This window comes from Carettochelys insculpta, chromosome 21, assembly GCF_033958435.1.
Source record: "Carettochelys insculpta isolate YL-2023 chromosome 21, ASM3395843v1, whole genome shotgun sequence".
NCBI lineage: Eukaryota > Metazoa > Chordata > Testudines > Carettochelyidae > Carettochelys > Carettochelys insculpta.
The window spans coordinates 1,009,573-1,034,465 of NC_134157.1; the positions used below are offsets into that span (position 1 = coordinate 1,009,573).

Here is a 24,893-nt window from a genome sequence, read left to right on the forward strand (position 1 = left end):
TGATCAATGCACAATGGTCAACACTGTTATTACAAACAAGCAACTGAAATAAGTTTGAGCATCAGCTCATTGAAAAATTAAGTTTTCAGTTTACTTCTTGTCAGAGTGGAAATAAATTATCAGTCCGATCATTAGTGGCCCAAGTACAAGTTTTGTAGCTATATTCATACCAGCTAAAGGTAGTTTGAACAGCATTTCCATCCTCTTCTGGCTAACTTGGCTGCAATCTCCTGCTCAGTCCCCTGGCATAGCTCTGTTTGCTGTGCTGCACTCTGGGCAGAGCCTCTGTCCACCCTAGCAGCTAGGTGCAGCAATGCCCTGTGCAACCAGCCCACCTTGTTCTGATCTTGGCCAGTGGCCAGAAAGCTAATTCTCACTTGCACACACAACACTCCTGCTAGTCCCAGTTCTGGGAAGGAGGGTTTGGCATAGCCTCTGTTCTGCTTCCAGCCCCTCAGAGCACAGCCCCTTCCTCTGGCCCAGTTTTCATCAAGAAAAAATGCAGAGACTGCAAATACAGAACTGTTTTAAAATTAAATTCAGTTAAAGACAAAATAGGCTAGAGAGGAATTAAAAGAAGACCAAATCTTCAGGAGGGATGAGTTACAGAACTGTTACTATGTAAATGTGCACCCATACTAAAGCCCCAATCTTGCAAACATTTCTGCATGTGTTTGTAGTAGTCTTGCTGGCTTCTAATGTGAGTAGAGTTAAGCACAGGCATAACAGTCTGCAGATTTAGAGCCTAAGACCATAATTCAGGAAGTATTCACTTTAAGTGCTATCTTGAATCAGGGCTTGGTTCTGCAAACCCTTATTCACATGCGTAATCGCTATAAAGCGAGCAGGTCTTCTGACATGACTGATGGATTTTTGTCTCAGATGCTAAAGCACCACAGAGTTCCATTATGAAATGTGCATTTGTGCTTTTTCTCCCACGCACTGTGTGATTCGTCTGAACTGATCTCTCCCACGCAGAACCTTACACCTGTGGAGCTTGTGGAATCCAGTTTCAGTTTTATAACAACCTGCTGGAGCACATGCAGTCCCATGCAGGTAAGATGGGCACTTCTGATTTATTTTTCAGACAACACAGAGTATTAAATCCTGCACTGATTCTGGGTGCTGACCTAGTTTTGTGTCCATAGAGCATCCTGTGTTCGCACTTAGAATCATAGGGCTGGAAGAGACCTCAGGAGGTCGTCAAATTGAAACCCTGACTCAAAGCAGGACCAGTCCCAGCTTCCCAAAGTGCCAAGGATTCTCTCTCTTATCTTCAGGAAAAAACTAGAGACCAGGGAATATGAGGCAGTGGCTACGGGAGTGCCAGGCTCTCCGATATGTAATCGAGTGCATATTTCAGGTCACTTTTCAATGGAAGATTGAAAGCACGCATGTGGTTTGTACAGAGCATCTCAAATTACATCTCTCCAGTCTTGTTTATCCCTACAGGATCCAGATACCACTCATTTAATTAGCCCTAATCAGTCAGCCCTCCTATTGGGGTTAAAATTCCCTGGGTAGATAAAATCCCGTATCCACTCGAAATAGTTATCTTAAAACTGAGAGAAGGCTTTTGTCCCACAGTTCCTAGCATATATTTGTATTGACTAGAACTCTGCAGGGTGTGGAAGGCCCATTTCACAGTTGCTACATTTGACTTCATTCCTACAGATACAAGCTGTGGAATGTCTACATTCTCCATCAAAGACAGTTCTAGAAAAAATCCATTTTGAGTTAATCTGTTTGAAAAAGTCAAAAAGGTACATTTTGACATTGTCCAAACTTTTTCCCAAAACACTCAGCTTGGGTGACATTGACACATTCTCACAAAATGTTGCAGCTTAGAACACCTCCACCTCCAACAGAAAAGCCTTCCATCTATGTTTTTCAACCTGCTCTCAAATTGCCTTGTGTGTTTGCACTGGATGAATCTCCATCTCTTCTTGACCTTGGAACAAGGTGTAAACAAATAGCAATTGCTGTGACTCTGGGGAGAATCCCTGATGGGCAGATGTGGGGGCACTGCTGAAGAGATAGGAGCAGGCAGGGACACATGAAGTGAGGGAGAATGTCAGTTTGAAGTAAGTATTTCAGAAAAATAATCATCTGCAGGCTCTTCTTCACGCCATCACATGTTCTGCTCTCATAAACTCACAGGCCTCATGTATTGTATATTCTGCGGCATGTATTAACAGGAAGCTTCCTTACATGATTTTTACTCATATTGAGCTGTGCCCTCTGTCTCCTCACCCTCCCTTCTGGATACTTATAATGTACTATGATCTGATTGGCTGCAACCCTCAGAATGTCCTATCCACGTGTGCACAGAAAATGTAACCCTCTCTTTGCTTATCACCTAGCGTAACCCTTGTCTAACACCAGTCCCTGGCATTTCCTTTTGCGTATCCTGGATCTTCATGTGCTGCCTGTCGCATTGACTCTCCTCCACTCCAAGGGAGAGTTCATCTTGGTCCCATTTCCTACTAAGAGTAATAATCACTTGGTATGAATTACTTCGTATTTACTATCTGGGTTATAGCGAGGGGCAAGGCAAGGGGGGTGTCATTACTAAAGGCAGCTCATTGGGATGTCAGTTCTGAAGGTCGTAACCAACCAGAGCAATGGTCAAAAGAATATAAATATCACAGTTACTGAGTGAGACTCTGTCGTCACACATTCCATGTGGAGGTCTGTGTAACTGAATATAAAGGCAGTTGCAGGTGAGTGTGTGTATTACATCCCTGTATTCCACGTGGCAAGGGCTTTTCTGCATACTGTTGAATTAATTTAACTGCATAATCAGTGACACGCAACATGGCTTGCAGCCCTTCCCCTACTGTCCTAAGGAACCTAGTATAACTGGATTTCTAAGTACAGTATAACTGTGCCACTATTAGTAGTGTGTGGGATCTGGTATCACTATGCAGACTGAATGCATTTCTTGCCAACGCATGCAGACATTTTAACTTTTGTAGTAAATGTCTAATCTCTTTCCACTCAAAATGTTGAATCCATTGGTCCCCTGTTCCTCCCCTCTTCCCTGCACCCCCACAAGTAACTGAAGTCCAGGAACATGCTGCCAGCCCCGAGGAGTGAGAGCAGGGGCTTGTTGGTACGTCAGTGATTCTAGAAGCTAAAAGGGTAATTAGGGACGATTATAACTACACAATGGGAAGAAGCAATTAGAATATAAATTGCAGGCCGAGATGCAAAAATAGAAGGGCAGAATACAAGGCAAAGGAATTTGTTCTGTAATTACCCAGTACAATATCCAGCTTTCACTCCCTGTAGGGTACTTTGTTCAGGCCGACTGCTACTATATAATGCATTGTCTGCAATCTAGTGCTAAAATATAAAGAGGACAGCTAGGCTGAACTTGAATTAAAGGATTGGCGGCATGAAGCAAAACTAAAGAACCATGATCTATATAATTCTCAGCCTGACTGATAGGGAGGATGAAACTGAAATGCACAAATCTTATTAACTCCATATTGAACACCAATGGATAATTGCACATAATAAATCCCGTACTGTTATGAAACAGTTTTTCTTCTTCGAGTGTCCCCGTGGGTGCTCCACAATAGGTGACGGGCTTGCCCGGTGCCGCAGATCGGATCTTCCAAGCAGTTTCTGCCGGACCGCGCATGCGCCGGCGCGCGCCACTCCCTTGCGCGCTCCTGGCCATGTGCGCGATCCGGTCCCTGCCAGTTCCTCTTAACCGCTGTCGGCTGCAGACGGAATCCGACTAGGCTAAGGCCAAATAGCGTATTCAACGACTTTATCTGTTTTTCTTTAAAAGTTTTTCAGGTACTTAGGCTACTACGAGTTAGCCGGTTGTTATTTTGCAAAAAAAAAAAAAACAAAAAAAAAACCAAACAACAACAAACAAACTACGAGCGGGACAGCTTCAGTCCAGTCCCAGTAACAAGCGCCGGAGGCCAGGAGCTACGGCCATCAGCCTCCTGCTGAGGCAGGCCATCGGACGGGGAAAACAGCACAAAGAAGGTGCTAAGTACCCGCTTAAAAACTCAAAGACTCACCAACAATGTCCTCTTCAGGCTTTAAAAAATGTGAGTCCTGCCGAGACGCGATGCCAGCGTCTGATGGGCACAGTCTATGCATAAGGTGCGTGGGGGAGTCCCATGTGGCACAGAAATGCGCCTTCTGTGCTAAATTAACAACCAGAGCACGGAGAGACAGGGAGATGCGGATTAAAATGCTGCTTCTTGATAAGGCCCTCCAGCCAGACGTGCCGGAGCGGCCGCAGCAGGAGGGACCCTCCGGGGCCCTTAAAAGGAAAGCTGCCTCCCTCACTCCATCAGCGCAAAAACGGAGGAAAGTCTCTCCAGCCCGATCCCTGCCGGCAGCAACAGTGAGCGGGACGGGAGGAGCAAGCAGCCCCCAGCCGCAGCAACAGCTGATCGGCAGCGGCACGGAGAGCCACGTGGAAGCGGCTCAGCCTCCGATAATCAGCCAGCCGCCCCGCACCGCAGGCAGGGCGGCGGCTAAACAAGAGCCGGTACCGGCGGCACCGCAGGCAGCGGCACCGACCCCCAGGGAACCGGCGGTGCAGAGCGCGCAGGCACGTAGCCTGCAGGTGCAGAAGGACACCGCACGTGCGGCACCGCCTTCGAGCGTGCCTAGCACGGTGCCGACGGGGCCGGGATCCCCCGCGCGTCAGGGGGCGGAGTTACCTCCTCCAGGGAGGGGGAAGGCTGCACACAAGAGGAGGCATTGCAGCCCCTCTCCGGACAGGGCTGTGGAGCTGCTTTCTCACAGCCCTCCGCTCGTGTTGCAGACTCCAACCAGAAGGCAGGGGTCCCCCCTAGCCTACCCGGAGCCCCCTTCTCCATTTTTACAACCAGCCTCACCATGGCTAGCACCACCTTCTCCCTTCCTGGGGTTTGAACCGCTGGACTATTATGCGAAATCGCTCTCTCCAGTGTCTCGACGATCTCCCTCCCCCAGACGCAGAGGGTACGCACCAAGGGAGTGGTCTAGGTCACCTTCCCAAGAACAGTGCCTATACTGCCATGGTCGCCCCTACCACGCGGGGCATACACACCATCGGCAATCTACTAGGGAAAGATCCCCACAAACTATCTCGTACCCCCGAGGGCAATTGCGACCGGGGACAGAGACTCAAGCATCTCAGGGGGGACTGGTCATGGAACCCCGAGATTTTCCCTCGCAAACCTCCAGCGAGAGGGCGTACCATCACCAGCAGGAACCGGAAGGGTCCAGAGAGACGTACCCCAGCGGTTCCTCGCTCTCCTCCCCGGACGAGGCTACGGCCCTGGGCGACGTCCATCCTACGGACGATCTCAAACAGTTTCAGGAGCTGTTTAAGAGGGTGGCCTTCACGCAAGGCATCCAGACAGCAGAGGTGCAAGAGAAACACCATAAGCTCCTCAAAAATTTGAGACCTCCGGCCTCCTCCAGAGTAGCAATACCGCTTGATGAAGCGATCTTAGAGTCCGCCACTACGATATGGCAGACCCCTGCAACTATTCCGCCTGTCGAAAAGAGAGCGGATAAGAAATACTTCGTGCCGGCGAAGGGCATGGAGTTCCTGTTTAGCCACCCACAGCCAAACTCCCTGGTGGTGGAGTCCTCGCAACAAAGATCAAAAACATCTCAATTTAAAACAGGGGGAACAGACAAAGATGCCAAGAAGCTAGAGCTGTTCGGCAGAAAGGTCTACTCCTCCTCCACTTTAACGTTGCGAATGGCAAATTACGCAGCGCACTTAGCGAACCATAATTTTGACAACTATTCCAGGTTAACCTCCCTCATGGACTCACTTCCAGAGGACAAAAAGCCGGTCCTCAAGGCCATAGTGCAAGAAGGCTACGCGGCTGCGAGGACGGGAGTTCAGATTGCTTTGGACGTTGCGGACACAGCAGCACGTTCCACAGCAACCGCAGTGGTGATGCGAAGGGAGTCCTGGCTCCAGACCTCGGGTATACCGAGGGATCTGCAGGCGAAGATAGTTGACCTTCCCTTCGACTCGCAGAAGCTGTTTGCTGAATCAACTGACTCGGTCCTTCATTCCAGTAAAGATTCAAGAGCCACACTCAGGACCCTGGGGATTTACACCCCTCCATACACAAAGAAAAGGTACTACCCTCAGCAAAGGCGGTACCAGTACCAGCAACAGCGCCCCCAGTATCACAGGGGTTACGAGCAAGGGCGACATCAACAGCACCAGCAGTACAGAACTCCCAGGCGACGCTCACAACAGAGCCGTGCGTCCTCGGGGCGGGGCCAAAGGCCACAAGTTTGACATACAGATCCAGGGCTGCGCCATCACTACCATCACACAAGGTCATCTGAAGCGGCTATTCCACCATCGCCTCCGACCATTCTACGACCAGTGGCGAAGGATCACCACAGACAAATGGGTGCTGGAGATCATAGCCACGGGGTACGCCATCCCCTTCCAGTCGCTCCCACCGTCACGACCTCCACCCAAGCCCCACCTCCAGGAGGCCTCCCAGGTAGCGAGGCTCAGGCGGGAGGTGGACCATCTCATGCTCATAGGGGCGGTGGAAAGAGTGCCGGAGCAACTGCACGGGAAAGGGTTCTACTCCCGGTATTTCCTCACGGAGAAAAAGACAGGAGGCTGGAGGCCCATCTTAGACGTTCGCGGCCTCAACAGGTACCTGCGCAAGCAACGTTTTCGGATGATCACAATCGCCTCCATCCTTACAGCACTGGACGATGGAGACTGGTTCGCAGCCCTCGATTTACAAGACGCGTACTTCCACATAACCATCCATCCGGCTCACCGGCGATTCCTCCGGTTCATGGTAGGCAACGAACACTTCCAATACAAGGTCCTACCGTTTGGCCTCTCCTCGGCCCCCAGAGTCTTCACCAAGACCTTGGCAGTGGTGTCAGCCTACCTGCACAGACGGGGTATTTATTTTCCCGTACCTGGACAACTGCCTGCTCAAAGGGGCCTCGAAAGGGGAGGTTCTGCGCATGATACGCGTCACAGCAAACACGTTCTCCTCACTTGGCCTGGTTATCAATCTGGCAAAATCACAAATAGACCCCACACAGGACATAGAGTTCATAGGGGCTCGCATAAACTCGGTTACAGCGAGAGTATACCTACCAGAGGCTCGCTTTCGAGCCATCGGTTCCCTCGTGCAAGTCATCACCTTCAGCCCTACGGTGCCGGTCTTGACGTGCTTGCAGCTGCTGGGCCACATGGCAGCAGCGACGTTTGTAGTGCAGAACGCCAGGTTACACATGCGCAGCATGCAGCACTGGCTGGCGAGTGTATACAAACCGGCAGTACACACCGTTCACAGGGTGGTGTCGCCCACAGCCGGAGTGCGCAAATCCCTGCAATGGTGGGTAAACCCCAGGAACTTGCTAACAGGGGTACCCTTCCACCAGCCGCAAATATCGGTTTTTCTCACTACAGATGCCTCCCTCATAGGGTGGGGAGCGCACATGGGCAAAGAGGTGACTCAAGGACTGTGGTCACCCACGGAACAGTCACTACACATCAATGTACTGGAGCTCAGAGCGGTGTTCAACGCCTACAAACACTTTCGAGACCACATACAAGGCAAAGTCGTCGGGATCAGTACAGACAATACCTCCACCATGTTTTATATAAACAGGCAAGGAGGAGCTCGATCCCGTGCCTTATGCGCGGAAGCAATCCGCTTATGGGACTGGTGCATCGCCCACGATATAATCTTGAAAGCCTCATACTTGCCGGGTGCGCACAACGTGAAGGCAGACCAGCTGAGCAGGCGTTTTGCGCTCACACACGAGTGGCAGATCCGTCCCGACCTGCTACGGCCGATTTTCCACGCATGGGGTTTTCCCCAAATAGATCTGTTTGCCACTCAGCACAACAAGCAGTGCCCACGATTCTGCTCCAGGGCAGGACTGGGATGGGGGTCCCTGGGGGACGCGTTCGCGATCCCATGGGGGGGCCCTCTGCTTTATGCGTTTCCTCCCACAGTGCTGATCCACAAAGTTTTGCAAAAAGCCAGGAGGGAAAGGGCCCGGATGATCCTGATAGTCCCAACGTGGGATCGCCAACAATGGTTCCCCCTACTCCTGCGCATGTCGGACCGTCCACCGATGCCTCTTCCGGTGGCGCCGGATCTGCTCACGCAAGCACAGGGGTCCATAGTGCATCCGCACCCCCAAAGCCTGTAATCCATGGCTCAGCTCCCTAGAGAGCACATGCACAGTGGGAGTACAGCAAGTCCTAGAAAGTAGCAGGAGGACTTCCACTAGGAAGACCTACAAACAAAAATGGACTCGCTTCACGGCTTGGTGTTCTACCAAACAACTGGCCCCCCTTTCGGTGCCTATACCTACAATTCTAGAGTACTTACTGGACCTCAAGAGAGGAGGACTCTCGCTATCCTCGTTAAAGGTCCACCTTGCCGCCATCTCGGCGTTTAGACATGAGGAGGAAGGGCACACGGTGTTCGCCCACCCTATGGTTACCAGGTTTCTCAAAGGGTTGGTAAACCTCTACCCCCCTCGGAAACCGATTCCACCTTCGTGGAACTTGGACCTGGTGCTTACCACACTGATGGGACCACCGTTCGAGCCCTTGGCCACGGTTCCCCTCCGCCTCCTTACAATAAAGACGACCTTTCTTCTTGCAATTACGTCAGCTCGTAGGGTGAGCGAGCTCGCGGCAGTCATGGCAACGCCACCCTGCACTGTTTTTTCCAAGGAGGCGGTAACCATACGGCTGCATCCAGCCTTTGTTCCCAAAGTTTCTTCCGAGTTTCACATCAATGAACCTATTGTTCTACCCTCGTTTTATCCAAAGCCTCATAACTCCAACGAAGAGGCGCGCCTACACCTCCTGGACGTGAGGAGGGCGCTAGCCTTCTACGTAGACAGGACCAAGTCCTTCCGGAAAACGGATAGACTCCTAGTCTCCCTCGCTCCCAAATCGAAAGGAGAGGGTCTCTCCTCGCAAAGAATCTCGAAGCACATTGTATCCTGCATAAAAATGTGCTACGAGCTCAAAAAGACTCCTTTATCGGCCACTCCCAGGGCTCATTCCACCAGGGCGGTGGCGGCATCAACAGCCTTTTTCAAGGGCGTTGCGTTAAAAGACATTTGCAGAGCGGCGACCTGGTCATCCTACGACACCTTCGCCAAACATTACGCCCTTCACAGGGTATTCCAAGAGGATACCCGTCTCTCTGCAGCGGTCCTCTCGGGGACAAGCTGCACATAATCCGATTACCCACCTCCTATCTTGGGTTACTGCTGGGTAGTCACCTATTGTGGAGCACCCACGGGGACACTCGAAGAAGAAAGAGAAGTTACTCACCGTAGTAACGGTGGTTCTTCGAGATGTGTCCCCGTGGGTGCTCCACTACCCGCCCATCCTCCCCGCTTCGGATCTCTGTTAGTGTTTTGCAGGGGCACCCGAGGCGGTTGGTCGAGGAACTGGCGGGGACCGGATCGCGCACATGGCCAGGAGCGTGCAAGGGAGCGGCGCGCACCGGCGCATGCGCGGTCCGGCAGAAACTGCTTGGAAGATCCGATCTGCGGCGCCGGGCAAGCCCGTCACCTATTGTGGAGCACCCACGGGGACACATCTCGAAGAACCACCGTTACTACGGTGAGTAACTTCTCTTTCCCCTGCCAAGACCAGAAGGCTGACATGTGAATGGGACTTAAAGAAACAAAGTTAATAGCAGACTTGTGGCATGTCTCATTACCCTACCAGTAGCTACACAGAGTTAATGCCATTTCTGATGTTCACTATGGAGCAGTTAGACTAGTCAAACCCTTGGAAAGGACCAGTCATTTCTGATGTTATATCATGTGGGGACAGGACTTCAGTTTCTGGTTTTGGCCCACCATCTCCCCAGAGATCTAACATGCTAGTAGCCTTCCTTCCAGCTGATTGCTGTCTTGAAGCATGGCATTGAGCCCTGCAAACACTGAATAGTCCATGCTGGCACATCGGGTACAGCTTTACCTACTTCAGACATGTTGAGGGACCCCGGCAAGTCCACACCAGTCTTTACCCTGTTATATTTGATCTTCTGCTGCAGAATAGCAGCTGTGTTCAGTCTGTGTTCAACAATTTCCTTAATCGCTTTTAAATAAGATCTAATGGGATGTTGCTTCAGTCAGTACACCAGATAAACAAAGCGTCTCTCTCCCAGTTTCCAAACTCACTTTTTCTATCATGTTGCCTCTTCCCCCCATTACCTCATTGTAGGCTTGTCATTGGCTCATTGGTCTGCTTGTCCAAATCAATCCATGAAGAAGCCTCCCTATTGGCTATAGTAGGGATTTTTAGTTCCTTCAGTCCCTACTCTGACTCCAAGCATTCTGCTATAGATCATGTCTCCTTGCAGTGTCTTCTCTCCCACCCTCATGGTGGCTAGCCCACCTAGAGATTGACAACTGAGCCAGCTACACAGTCACATGAGGTTCTTTTTGCTCGTGGAATAGCCTATACATCAATTTCCAGAGGTCCCATGTTCACTCCCCACTGCTGGTGGTCCACCCAGCAGCACAGTGTTACACTGGGAATGGGATTAGAGTGCTGTGGCAGCTGTCTGAGAGTTGTAATTGTTTTGGTAGGGACTTGGACAGTGGCTACAGGAGCTGAGAAATCCCACGTGGAAATTACATGCAGATTGGTTATTTTCAAGCCCTATAGTATTGTTCCCTACTGTCAGTAAAATATTAAATGGAACAGACAATGTTTCTGTTGTCACCCTAACTGAAAAAAAACAAAACTAAATACTAATAGTGAAGGGAGATTGTTTTCCTTTTTCTGTTCAGCTTTCTTATCCTGCTGCCTTCAGGAAAGTTGGCATTTCTTGTAGCCCCACAATGCATCCTGGCACATGGCTGGCTGTGTGTGTGTCTCCTTTAGTATCACAAGGAAATGCTTCTCTTACACCTCTGATTAATGCCTTCTTCTTTGTGCCCCACAGCGGACAATGAGAACAATATTGCCTCTAGCCAACCCAGATCACCTCTGACTGTTGTGGAAGAAAAATGGAAACCACAGCTCCAAAGAAACAATGCCAATAATAGTATGTAGCCGTGTTTTCTCATTACATTCCCCTATAGGCCTTAAACCCATGGCTCTGTTCTGGGGGTGGGGAGGTCACAGCAGTGGTGTAGGTACACCAAAGCTTATGTCCTGTACCTGTTAGTAGTGCTTTTCTCATTTACTTTTTCTCAGCTAGTTACACCAGATCTTAGGTGCCACTAGACCCCTGTAAACTCTTGTACTCATTCTCACTAAAGCATCTTTGAAATGTGCACAGAGGATATCTGGAGACCCCAAGGGAGGTGATGGAAATGTCCTTGTAGGAAAAAACATGAAGAGAGAGTTTGCATCTTTGAACTACTTTACAAGACCAGTCTTGCTGGAGTTGTAACCTCTTCTCTGAGGTTGGATTTCCTTGTCAGAGGGAAAGAAATCATTGCACTAGGCATCAGCAGAGAGTTACTGGCAGCCAACAAGATTCTTACTCAGACTGATTTTGTTATTGGACCGCTGGCAAATCACATGATCTTATGCTTCAGTCACAACCTATGTGAGAAATGGAGGTATTTGGGGGGGGGAAAAAAAAGCAGAGCTAAAATCCCATAGCTGAGCATTCCTATGTAAACAAGATGCATTAAACACCTAATATTTTGTGTACTGTTGTGTGACCAAAAATGGTGGAAACAACAAAAACAACCCAGCAGCAGTCACAAAAAACAGATTAGAGCTCAGGAAGGAGAAAGAAGATCTTATATTGTATAGGCTTGAACACCAGTGTAGTTAAAACCAGACTTCTTATGCATACAACATCAAGGTAGATGCAGCTCTTCGTAAAATAATTTTGTGCTAAGTCCTGAATTCTAAATGGAAAACTGGGAAGGCCAGCCTAGCACACTAAGACTTGCTGAGGAATCATAGACCTAACTGATAGCCATGATGCATTGTAAACCTGTACCATATTTGATTATAATTTGGAGAACTCCCAGATCAGTGCAACAAAGAGGTCTCCAGAGGTATGTCTACACTACAGAGCTATTCCGCAATAACTTATTCTGGATTTATTATTCCAAAATAAGCTATTCCAGAATAACTCATCCTCATGAGAAGGAAGACCCAAAATAAACAAAACTTATTCTGAAATAGTGTGTCCATACACAACAGACCCTATTTTGGAGTAGAGCTTCTGGAAGCAGTGCTTCCAGGGGCACTAATCTGAAACACTATGTCTACACAGCAGCATTATTTTGGAATAAACTGTTCCAGAATAGGTTATTTCAAAATAGACCCTATTCCTAGTCTATACAGTCCCTATTCTGAAATATCTATTTCAGAATATGCGTTATTTCTCCTAGAATTAGGTTTACAGAATTTGAAATATGCCCTCCACTATTTCAAAGTTATTTTGAAATAGTGGTTTTGCTGTTTAGACTCTTGCAAAATTATTTCAGAAGAGTGGCCATTATTCTGAAATAACTTTGCTGTGTATACTTACCCAAAGGAAGGACAAAGTACAACTGTTCGGGTGCTCAGCTGAAACCCGCACAACCCACTTTTATTGTGCTTCTATTTCTGAATCAGGGAAAATACACTGACAAGCTCCTCCCTACTTGTAAGCAAAAGTCTGTTGTTAGATCTGCGGGGAGAGCCTGAATGTGATAGAGGCCCACTGGAAATCCTAGGCTCAGAAATGGATCCGTACGTGTAAGATTCTGGGCAAAAACCAGCTGGTTGGGTCACTCCCAGAGGAGAAATTCTGGCTTTGTTCTAGAAGGAATGACCCTGACAAGTTGTTTACTTTTTTTTTTTTTTTGCAGCATCTGCAAGTGGTTCAGCAGCAAACAGTGCAATCCCAGAGAAGGAACGGCAGAACATTGCTGAGCGGCTGCTGCGGGTGATGTGTACTGACCTAGGAGCTCTAAGTGTGGTGAGCGGGAAGGAATTCATCAAGCTGGCACAGACCTTGGTGGATAGTGGTGCTCGCTATGGTGCTTTTTCTGTCACAGAAATCCTTGGCAACTTTAACACACTGGCCCTGAAGCATTTGCCTCGGATGTACAACCAAGTCAAAGTGAAAGTCACCTGCGCCCTGGGCAGCAATGCCTGCCTTGGTATAGGTGTCACTTGCCACTCTCAGAGCGTTGGCCCTGATTCCTGCTACATCCTGACAGCTTATCAGGCTGAAGGCAACCACATTAAGAGTTACGTCCTGGGAATTAAGGGTGTGGACATCCGAGATAATGGTGATTTTATCCATCACTGGGTGCAAAACGTGATGTCTGAGTTTGTGATGTCAGAAATCAGGACAGTCTATGTCACAGACTGCAAAGTCAACTCCTCTGCATTCTCCAAGGCAGGCATGTGCTTGCGTTGTTCAGCCTGTGCCTTGAACTCAGTAGTGCAGAGTGTGCTGAGTAAGCGAACACTACAGGCTCGCAACATGCATGAAGTCATTGAGCTCCTGAATGTCTGTGAAGATTTGGCAGGATCCACGGGCTTCTCAAAGGAGACATTTGGGTCTCTGGAGGAGACGTCGCCCCCACCCTGCTGGAACTCAGTCACTGACTCCCTTCTGCTTGTCCATGAGCGTTACGAGCAGATATGCGAGTTCTACAGCAGAGCCAAGAAGATGAACCTCATTCAAAACCTGAACAAGCATCTTCTCAGCAACCTGGCAGCCATTTTGGCCCCAGTGAAACAAGCAGTGATTGAACTGAGCAATGAAAGCCGGCCCACTCTGCAGCTAGTTCTGCCCACCTACGTGAAACTGGAGAAACTGTTCACTTCCAAAGCCAATGATGCTGGCATAGTCAGCAAGCTCTGCCACCTCTTTCTGGAGGCACTGAAGGAGAACTTCAAAGTTCACTCTGCACATAAAGTAGCCATGATCTTGGACCCTCAGCAGAAGCTGCGGCCAGTCCCACCATACCAGCACGAAGAGATCATTGGCAAGGTCTGTGAATTGATCAATGAAGTGAAAGAGTCATGGGCAGAAGAACCAGAATTTGAACCTTCTACCAAGAAACCACGGGCAGCAGGTGAGGCCCCGTCAGCTCAGGAAGAGGAGCAGTTTGGGAAAAATGAAGTCTATGATTATTTGCAAGAGCCCCTCTTCCAGGCCACCCCTGACCTATTTCAGTACTGGTCGTGTGTTACCCAAAAGCATACGAAACTAGCCAAGTTGGCCTTTTGGCTCTTAGCAGTGCCTGCTGTTGGTGCCAGAAGTGAATGTGTAAATATGTGTGAGCAGGCTCTCTTAATCAAAAGGAGGAGGCTACTCAGCCCAGAAGACATGAACAAACTCATGTTTTTGAAGTCCAACATGCTTTAAAACTGTCTTTTAATTAAAACACTGTTCCAAACAAAGAAAAGAATTTAAGTTCTAAACACTGTGGACCTCATTATGAAAGCCCCTAGAAACCAAGTGCTTATATAGGTGTGTGTATATGATTTTTATGTGTGTATATATGTGTGTGTGTGTATATACATATATATGCACACAGACACACACACATATATAAAATATAATAAAAAACTAAGTTTCAGAGGGAAGCTGAGCACAAGTCAGGTGCAGCCCTCTGCCAGGAACATGCTCCTTTCCATTAGCTAGCATGTGGACTTGACAAACTTTCTAATGTTTTCAAGTGGGCACACCAATGGGAGGTTGACATTCTAAAATCTTCAGGCAGCTGAGATCTAAAGTGACTTGAAGTTTCTTTTACTTCTCCTCCACCCCACCTCTCCTCTTGTCCTCTGGGGCACCTTACCATGGATAATCAAACACCATTGAATAGACCAGTTGTCTACTGGGCTTTGCTCTCATGAATAACTGTACACCTTGAGGGCATTCGTCTGTAGCCTTCCCAACGTACGTTGCATGTTATCAAGGCAGCTGTGTTTTATGAGCACTAGTATCTCTAGAAGTCAGGAAGGGAGACTCTAAGGAAACACCTTTTTTTTTTTTTGCATTTTAATTTCAGAAAAATCAAAAAATATACTCTTCTGTCTCCACTCTCATTTGTAGTTGAACATTTTAGCTAGTGATTTTACCTTTTTTGAGTTTAATTTGGAACTGAGAGAAAGTATGACAAAAAGCATCTAACTTTTATGTTTTATAGCATTTTTTACGAGATAAACTTTTTTCTGAAGTCCTACTGTAAACTAGGTCATCTCACTTGTACTTCTTATAGCAGTGGTTCTTAAAGTTGTTCATAGAGCAGAACATGTCACAGCAAGATTGTCATGTTGAGCCCTCCTGTCTCATTGAGAAGCAACATCATCCCAGTGGGAACTGCAGCAATTGCTCAAATGGAGAAGTAACATTAGCCTAGTAATGTATTTTTAGTGTCTTTCAATACACTTCAGCATCTAGCACAGACTGACTGGACCGGTCTCTGTGGACTGCCAGCAAGTGATCCACAGACCACCAGTGGTCCACAGGCTTCAGTTTGAGAACCACTGTTACACAACATTTTTGTAAGCCTTCTCGATGCATGTGTCAAAATAGTCTTCACGTGGCCAAGAACAGACCAAGGTGTATGATGTTTCAAAGCAGCAGAGGCTGTCAGGTTTCCAAATGTATGAAGAAAGCTAAGATAAGCAATTGGGCTCAAGGATCCTTTTGAATGTAAGTACTCCCACTTGAGTGCAGAGTATCTTCTCATGTTATTCTGAATGGTTTCCTCTGCTAGCACGAATGTCTTTTAAATACCTATAGTGCATTACACTACTTGCTACATTGCTGAATTATTCTGGCTAATGAGGCCCTGTGACCTTAAGACTTCATGGTCACTGGCTCTTTGGACATGTAGCCCATTCCCATGTTCAGTATAGGAGATCACCATAAAATCAAACTATAATGAGTCACTTCTGGTAGCAGGCAAAACAAGCTCTCTAAGGTATTAGTGCAAAAAAACCCACTGTGCAGCAGTGAGTCTTAGTGCATGAGTCAGCTGACTTGGGCTCAGAGCTTGTGCTACAGGTCTACAAATAGCAGTTGAGATGTATTTTTTTTGGGCTGGAGTCCAGGCTTTGAGACCCCCTCTGCTTGCTGAGTCTCTGAACCTGGACTGCAGCCCAAGCAGGAACAGCTGCATTATTATTTGTTGTCACAGGTTGTGAACATGAGTCGGGTGACTGGGCTCTGAGACTGACTGTTACAGGGTGGAGGTTTTTGCACTATAAACAATCTCTGGAAGGTCTCATGGCAGCACAGAAGTTGAGTGGCGTCACACCTGGCTTCTTAGATCGGGTGTTCTTTGATGAATCCAAGTTTTTGGTACCAAACTTCATTCTGAATCTCAACATCAAAAATTAATTCAATTCCTTTTTTTGATGCATCTTCACACACCAAGCAGTTTGCTTCCTAGTTGGAGTCACTGGTGACAAGAAACAAGTCTTACAGATTTATGAGTTTCTAGGGCAGTTTAGTTGGCAACACTATCAACTCTGAACTGAGAGGTTGTACTTTCTGAGCAGGATGTGGTATGTACTTCATACTGACAGTGTACTGCTGTGGTCAGGGCAGCTGTTGCACACCTAGAGGTACCATCCACTGAACAGATATTAAGCCAAAGTTCTTTCTGAACACCCCTGGTTGTGATGATAATTAAAGCTCCTAAGACTCTAAGAAACAGAGGATAAAGCCCACAGTCCTGACCAATAAGTGCATCCCTATGGAAAGAGTGAGCATAAGCTGTTTGCTTGCACTCCCAGTATCTCACTTCAGATACCGAGCTTATGAAAGGCACTGAATTATTTTCTGTGGCCTGTATTGCTCAGAGCTGGGAGAGTTCTTGCAGTAGTTCCAGGCACCTGTAAGTACAACCTTGAATAGGCAGGTATCTTTCCCAATAGGCCTCTGCCCCTTCCCCGCTGGGAAGCAGCATCTTGTGCAGATTACATAGGCTGAAGATTGGGTTGACTTCCTGCCAGTGACGACAGTACCAAACCCAAATGTTTCCTAAATTTAGTTATGAGTGTCATTGTAGACGTCTTTATTCTCAGATGGTTTTGAGTAAGCACAGCCCCAATCCTGCTGCCTGTTTCAGGAGTGATACCATTTAAAGAGAACATTCAAGGACACAAAACACCCTGAAGTGGACTTTCTCATGTAATAGAATTCACAAACAGAGACATTTCTTTGTGGGATTTCTTTCTCCTTCAGAACAAGGATTTTGCTGTTTATTTCCTCCTGTATGAGCACCACCTGCCCAGCCAATTTGAGCAACCCTACAGTAATAAATCTGTTTGCAGGCGCAATACAGGAGGAAAGTTTAGTACACAGAATTGATATTTCAAGCTACCAAAGAGAAAAGGAATTCCCTGACACTGACAACTGAGAAATCTTTTGTGACCTGTTTTAGTGACCACTAGGAGAAAAACTGGGGTGCTTACACAGTAAAACCTTTACAGGGTTCAGAACCCAAAGCAGGAGCAGCTTTCTAGTTTTTTGTACACCAGGTGCACAATGAACCCTGACAACAGTGTTCCCTGGAAGCTGATCACTTGGGCGGTGCCCAGGAGAGATTCAGGTGCCAACCAGCTGATTAGCAGAGCATGCACAGCCAGCAGCCTGTGTGTGTGTGTTGGTTGTACACATTTCCAGATGCTTTGGTACACACAACATTTATTCTGCCCACAGATGTAAAAAAACCAGAGGAAACACTGCTTGACTGTCAAAATTCCTGACAGGGTTTTAGTTCATTCTCTTGGAGTTGTTACATTACACCATAGATAACGTCCCTGATCTAAGCTGAAGGAAGCTTGCTAGATCACACATCTCGCATTGAAATTCAATTCCAATTCAGTGGGAAATGAGCATCCAATCCCCCATCTTTCCTTCAAAATCACAACCTTACTCAGGAACAGGGCTAGTAGTTTTGTGGAGCAGGTGAGATTTGTTGTTCTCTCCTGGGAACAGTGACTGTTCTCCTTGCTTATGCTTCTGGAAGGCATTGTGGGAACAGAGGGTGCTTGGCAGAGAGTCAAAGCCCTGACATAGCGAATGAGACAGAATTGCAACTGTTTTTGGCATTTAAGTAATATGCACTTAACATCAGATTTGAAAAATCATTTTTGGAGCTTTCTTGGTGGAAGATTTCTTGCTCTGTGCAAATTGGAAATGCCTCCAGCACTGTTACTCTCCCAGCCATACAGCTACAGATGTCAAGCTTGTGACTGCAATGGTGTCCGATAGGTGAGAAACCCGCCAGTATTTATAAACTTAGCCTACATCTGGAAAACGCTACCAGTCTAGAAATCCATGAGCTTACATGGAATTAACTACCTGTTCCCTACCAAGAGAATGGAAGAGTCCACAACTTTTATTGAGGAGGAGGGACTTGTTACAGGCACTTTACCTGCCATCACCCATTAGTGTTCCACTTCTTATTTACGCTTGTCATTTAAAACGGGAGAACAGTGTCAGCAACACACACATTGTCTTTATTTGCAAAGGCTTTTGTGGCAATTTTTCCTCTTTCCCTGCCCCATTACTCAGACAATAGCACATTCCAGGGCATACAGGTAATTTGGGATGTTTCTGAATTTAGGAAATCTTCACCATAGATATGCCACGTTCTCTATTTACGTATTACTGTTTGTTAAATTAGGCTCAGTTATCGCGCCGTCCGTAGAATCGCACTCCCCCAAAGCAGTCTGGCAACAAGAACTGCCCATCCCGCAATGGGAAGTGGTAGTGCTGTGTGCACAGTGTGTTTCCATTCTCTGAACTGGTAACTTTTTCCCCCAGCTGTTGAATGGAGCCATCTGTTCTGGGAATATGCCCCCCTCTCGCTGCAACGAGGAGCACATCAGACTTAATACGAAGCTTATGTGTTAGATTTGTGGAGGAAAGTTTTGCCCCCTCTCTGTGCTCTATCTCCAGTACAGCCATCACTGAGGCAGCAAGCCACTTTATCCATTTGGGAGAAACTCTTGTGCTGTGTTATTGTGACGCTGGCAAACCATTCCCAGGAAACATTTTGGGGAATACTTTCCTGTCCTGCAACCTTAAACTTTGAGTAATCCCCCAGAGGTCTGCTTTGGTGGCCGCAAGCTGAATGAAACATCCTGTTTCTGCACTGTCGACAGGCCCACTGACACATGCTTCAGAAACTGCAAACCACTTTGCTTCCCTCGTTCATAATTGAGAACCACATGAATCTCTGTTTGATATATGCACTAGTCTGGGCTGCTTATTCTGCACCTGACATCATATTCCTCTTGTGACTTCACAAGTTGCTGTGGAAACAATTATGATGTCAGAGAATTGTCATAGAAGAAAACAAGCACCAAAAGTAGATAAACTCTGGAGAAACCAAGTTCCTCTTGTCCTGTCCAAATATCTTTCACAAAGGCTGAGAACAGAAAAAAACAGGCAAAGTTTTTCTAAGCAAAAAGTTCTGTTTTTGTGAAAGCACAGAAGCTGAAATACCCATAGGGCAGCACTGAACCTGTAACCTTCTATCTCAGTTTCTGCTCTCCTTTGCTCCAGGAATAGCATGTGTCTAACAATGTTCCACTCCACTGAAGTTATCGCCAGAATCATGAGGAGCAAGCTGATTGGCTAATGTGGTGGGTCCAGTATCTTGTTGGGTTTTGGGCTGGACTGAAGGATGTTAGCAAAGAGTCGTCAATAACAACACGTGCAACAATTTGATTTAAATCAGTTTTTAAAACACAATTTAAATGTAAAGGGAAAAAAAGAGATAGAGGCGTAGTGAAACAAAGAGAAGGTTAACTACTGACTTACCTACCTGGGAAACAAAATTTAATAATGGGCTAATCAATCTAGAAGAAAAACATCTGATACAATCCAATAAAGTTGACAAAAGTCAGATTCAGACTGGAAATACATGTTTACCATTGAGGAGGATTAACCAGTGGAACAACTCGCCAAGTGTCTTGGTGGATTCCCATCACCTGACAATTTTTATATCAAGATTAGAAGTATCTAAAGGCCAGATTTTAAGGGTATTTAGACACCAAAACCACGTTATAAATGTGTCCTATAGTTACTTAAAATCCTAAATCACTTTTGAATTTGGCATTTAGGCACGTAAGGGTGTAAGACCCATGGAAAGTCAATGGAAATTAAATCCGTGAATCCTTTTTGAAATTTGGACTTTGGTACTTCTGAAAATGTTGCCCAAGGTCTGAACTGCCATGTCAGAGAGTTCTTTGGGAGTCTGTGTTCTATAGGGTGCCTCAAAGTTTTGACACCTCCACATCAGCTGCTGGAAGAGGGCTACATCCTCCCTGACTGGATTGACCTCATCAGCTGTGGCCTTCCTCTTAATTGGTATTACCTTCTTTTCATGAACCTGTACGTATAAGAGCTGCCTCTAGAAATTCCACTCCAATGCATCTGAAGAAGTGGGTCTTTGCCCACAAAAGCTTATGCTCCAAAAATCTGCTAATCTATAAGGTGCCACAGGACTACTTCTTGGTTTTTTTTGGTTACAGACTAAGACAGCTACCGGTCTGGTACTTGTCAAAGTTTTGTGGCTCTACACTTTCATGCACTGTAGTTGTGGGGAGGGGAGGGTTTTCTGTAAGAAGAAATATTTTTGTTGAAGGAGGAGGTCATACCACCTTAGCCAGTCTAAAGCTTACTTTGGAGCGCCTTGAATCGGACAGTGGGTGAACTGTCATGAGATATATCTATTCTTACCAGAAGATCAACGGTCAGTCTTCTGAGGTTCAGTGCTTAGTGGGGCTGCACTCAGTCGAATGATAAGGGTGCCATCGTTGACCCTGGCACTTCTCATAGTCACAAGGAGTGAGGGAAGTTGACAGGAGAGTTTCAAGTAATTTCCAAGCTGTGGTGATGGTGGCGAAAAAGATTTAAGAAGCGTTTACTCCAGTTATGCAGTTTGTGTATCTTAAATCGATGTTTTTCTCCTAATGTAGCCCTGGCCATATTAATGTGACACACAAGAGGGAAATAATAATAAACACTAAACCTAAAATACTGTGTTCACTTCTGGACACGACAAAGTCACAATAAATTGGAAGCAATGGGCCTGGATGGACTGACCTGTAATGAAGAAAGAGCTAAATCTAGTTTGGTTAAGTGACAACCAAGTGAGGATATAAGAATCTGTGAGTATTTGTGACGTATAGGCTCCAGGTGTGGAGAGGGGTGGAGTTGTTTAGGGTGGTCTGTGTGAACTAATAGGGTGAAATCAAACAAAAGAAATGCAAGTGGGACGAAGGAAGCCCATCTTTCTGCAGAGGGATCTATTACAGCCAGTCTCTCAAGGGAACAGATTAGAAGCCCTAGCATTTAAACCGAGACCAGACAGACAGAGCAATGGAGGACAGATTGCACAGCACTACACAAGCCCCTACAGAGGAACAAAGTGACCAAATAAATGTTTTTTTCCCATCACTACTGTATCCTTAGAATAGAAGTTGCTGATTGGCTTGTGTGGTGGCATCAATCCTAAGAGTACCTGGGTACAAATAACAAATGGATGCGTCTCATTTATTTCCAAATTAACTGCGCAAGCAAAACAGAGGAGAGTTAAAGCAAACGTTTTATGCCTCCCGCTGTGTGCAGCAGCTGTGTCCCACGGAGGCTCTGAATCCATGGAATCACCTGGGTATCCCTGGAAGCATCAGGTCCAATGAGACACTGCAGGTAAAATTGTCTGTGGGGCTTGGGTTCTTAAATCACTTAGGTGCTTTTGAAAATGTTGCCCAGTAGCAATAAGTATTCCCTTATATGACACTGAGGACATCTGTATGTCATGGGAAATGTTAGGGTTGTAGAAATTTCATTAAGGCAAATGTGGCAAATGAGTACATGTGCAGATTTAAAAACAAGCATAGACCCAAGCTGAATGGCCCCTTGATACTGTGGGTTTATTTTGCTTATGCTAGGCCAGATACAGTGAGCCAATGAGAGTGTATTGCCCTCTAAGTTGCATTTTCTATAATGAAAGGTTTTGGTGGGGGACTGTTTGAATTTGTTTTTCAGTTGCGTTTTCTGGAATGATTTTTGGGGGGAGGGAGTTGTGATTTTTTGTTTTTGTTTTTTACATGCCAGTTGGAATCCTTTGTTTATAACTTGACAGAAGAGTTTTGCTCACACAGAGGACACTGCATCCTGTAGACTTTAATGGTTTCATAATCTATAAGCACCTGAGTTTGAAATTTTTAGTGTAGCTTCTGCAGTCAGTCCCGTGTATGGCTAGTTGGTGCCCAACATCAACTACTGACTGAAAGGAGTGTTTTTGTATTTTCATGTCACTAACATCAGCCAGTGTTTGTCTTGGCATCCAGATGAGCAACATAGCCTTAACAAATGGGAGGTTTTGCAATTGATGGATAGAGGCATGTAAAACCCTTGCTATGTACAACCAAAGTTCCTTCAAGAGACCCTTCCAGCCTCATAAGCCTTCAGTAGCCTTCTGGGGATCCTTGGGGTAGTCTCTGAAATGTGTGTGGTTAGGGTATTTATTTTTATTATTATTGATGATGATATTATCCTTGGAGAAGGAGCCATCAGCTTGAGGAGGGAGGCATGTACTCTGAAAAGAGCAACAGAGCTTAGGGCAGGTATGGTGGCTACCCAGAGTTCCTTTAAATGTATTGGGAGGGGTTTTTTATTTATTTATTTTTTCAAAGGACAACTGATAATGGGTGATGGATGAAAACCCAAGGTTACAACTGCAGGAGGAATGCACATCATCTAGATGCTAAAGATTCCAGTCTATTCTGTAGCTAGAGCATCTCCTACCAACAAAATCACCAGGAAATCCTCAGATGCAGCCAGACTGCAAAGTTCTTCATTCTGTATGTTGTTGAATCCTCCTGTTGGGAGTTGAGTTTTTCTTGTTTCATCGGGAAAATTGTTAACAAAGTTCTCCTTTTCCTCCCCACATCTCCTCACCCAGTAATGTGTGTGCATTTACCTTCCTTTCTGTAGATGCAGATGTTCTAGGCAATACCATAGATGCACCAGCGTGTGTGTCTACATGCGAGTGCAAGAATCTCATGCCATCTTTAAAAAGAAAAAAAGAAAAAAAAGAAAGAAAGAAACTATACAAAAAGTATCTTTTTTAGGCCAGAGTTTTCTACAGGTATTAATGAATATTTTTCTTAATCCTTATAAGTTTTATGTGTTTAATATTTCTTAATACCAGTAGCATTAATTTATACTTTTGTAGCAACACAATATTTTTATAAACTGCCACCGCTGGCTTTATCTTCATAATGGGGAAATGTGTGGGCAGTTGGCCCCGCACTGTACCATGTACTGTATTTAAAAGGTTATCTAATGTCACACTTGCTGTGTTAATAAACAAAACAAAACCTGTTTGAAGTCTCATGTATTGTTGGTGTGGATCGAATGACTCAACAGAGAGCAATATTGCCCGTGATTGAGTTGCTGATTTTCATTGTGATATATGAATGCTTGAGGCTAACTCAAGTTCTTTTCGGTTTTTTTTCTTTCTAGGATTTTTGTTGGTTTGTTTTTTACAGCTAAATAAACAGTGCTATTTGAAATGTAGACTAATGTCAATGAAAAGGATTCTTTAACAAAAAAAAAAAATCAAGCTGTTTAAATGTTGCTGTTTCTCCACGTCAGTTGCTGTCCAAATGGAAATATTCCATGTGTGACAAGGCGTAATTCCACTAAGGATCCAACTAGCTCAGAGCTCCAGATCAGAGTTCAGTTATTTGGAAAGGTATCTTAGAGACGTATTTCTGCAACATTCTTTTCAGAGTTGATGCCAAGGCAGAAGACAAACTGTAAGAAAGCATCTGTTGCTTGAGGATTTTCATGTCAGTGTTGTATTTATGGTTTTACAATAAAACGACCTTCAGGAAAAAAAAATGTGTGGGGTTTTCCTCTTTTTCAGGAAAGTATCTGGGACAGCTTCATAGTCCTTTCTTATTACAAGTTTGGAAGAGTCAGTGCATATCTTTTAGGCTAATACCACAGGGCAGGAGCAGTCATTCCTTGGACTGTATGGGCCATAACACTCTGCAGTAGGTCTCACCCTATGTTCCCTGTGCACCCAAACTCTTATTAAAAATAGCCAGTGTTCTAGGTTCAAGGACTGCAGAAGGAGTAACTGGAAAAGCTATTTTAAAGTAAAAGGTAGAGACGTTGCAAGTTGATTGTATTTAGCCCCAGAGCAAAATCCATCTCAAGTTTCAAGAGACCACATGGGATACCCAGAGAGACAGATAGCATGGGGAGCAGGAAATGTCCTTTTTTAGTCATTTTTTAAAGGAAGAGCAAGTAGTGGTGTGATTTGGTGAGAGTGCAAGGGTGTGTGGAGGAATAACCACTGGAAGCAAAACAATATGATAGAGGACAGGTTGTACCTCCCTGGTCTGGTTGTACCTCCTTGGTCCCAAACCCAGGAATTTGCAGGACGTGGCGAGGTCCGTGCTAGCCCTTCATTTGCTGCTGGAGTGGAGACCAAGTGTTGGGGTGGGGGGCACAGAAGAGGGGAGCTGTGGAATCGTGCAGCTCAGGGCTAAGAGTACAACCCCATAGCCAGACCTAGGCAGTAATGGAGCTCAGTGCATGCCCCAAGACTGGAGAGAGAATGGGGGGAACATTACTCGAAGATCAGTACTGGGAGACCCTGAGAAGCACTGAGGCACTGAATACATTTGTTTTAAATTACTTGACTTAGGAAGTCCATAGATTCCAGGGCCAGAAGGGGCCATTGTGATCATCTGGTCTGACCTGCCTCACACAGGCCCAACACCTGGCCCAGTATAATCCCTGGAGCGGAGCTTTCAGAAAACCTCCAATCCCAAGTTACAAAGTGTAACGATGACACAGGTGCCAGCGTTGGTCCAACCAGCTGACCAGGAGCTCTGCAGCTCTAGCCTA

General features: G+C 46.2%; 1 protein-coding gene across 11 annotated transcripts in view; it reads left to right on the forward strand.

Moving 5' to 3' along the window:
- The window catches only part of ZNF618 (zinc finger protein 618), a 363,510-nt gene extending 339,647 nt beyond the window's left edge, over window positions 1–23,863 (forward strand). For 7 of the 11 annotated variants that reach the window (XM_075015771.1, XM_075015772.1, XM_075015775.1 and 4 more), the window contains 3 exons: window positions 979–1,056; window positions 10,968–11,069; window positions 12,844–23,863. In XM_075015771.1, coding sequence (XP_074871872.1) covers window positions 979–1,056; window positions 10,968–11,069; window positions 12,844–14,357 — 1,694 coding nt within the window. In that variant the 3' untranslated portion in view covers window positions 14,358–23,863. The remainder of the gene's footprint in view (window positions 1–978; window positions 1,057–10,967; window positions 11,070–12,843) is intronic. The other 4 variants (XR_012648390.1, XR_012648392.1, XR_012648391.1 and 1 more) reach the window with 4 other exon arrangements.
- The last annotated feature ends 1,030 nt before the right edge of the window (window positions 23,864–24,893 follow it).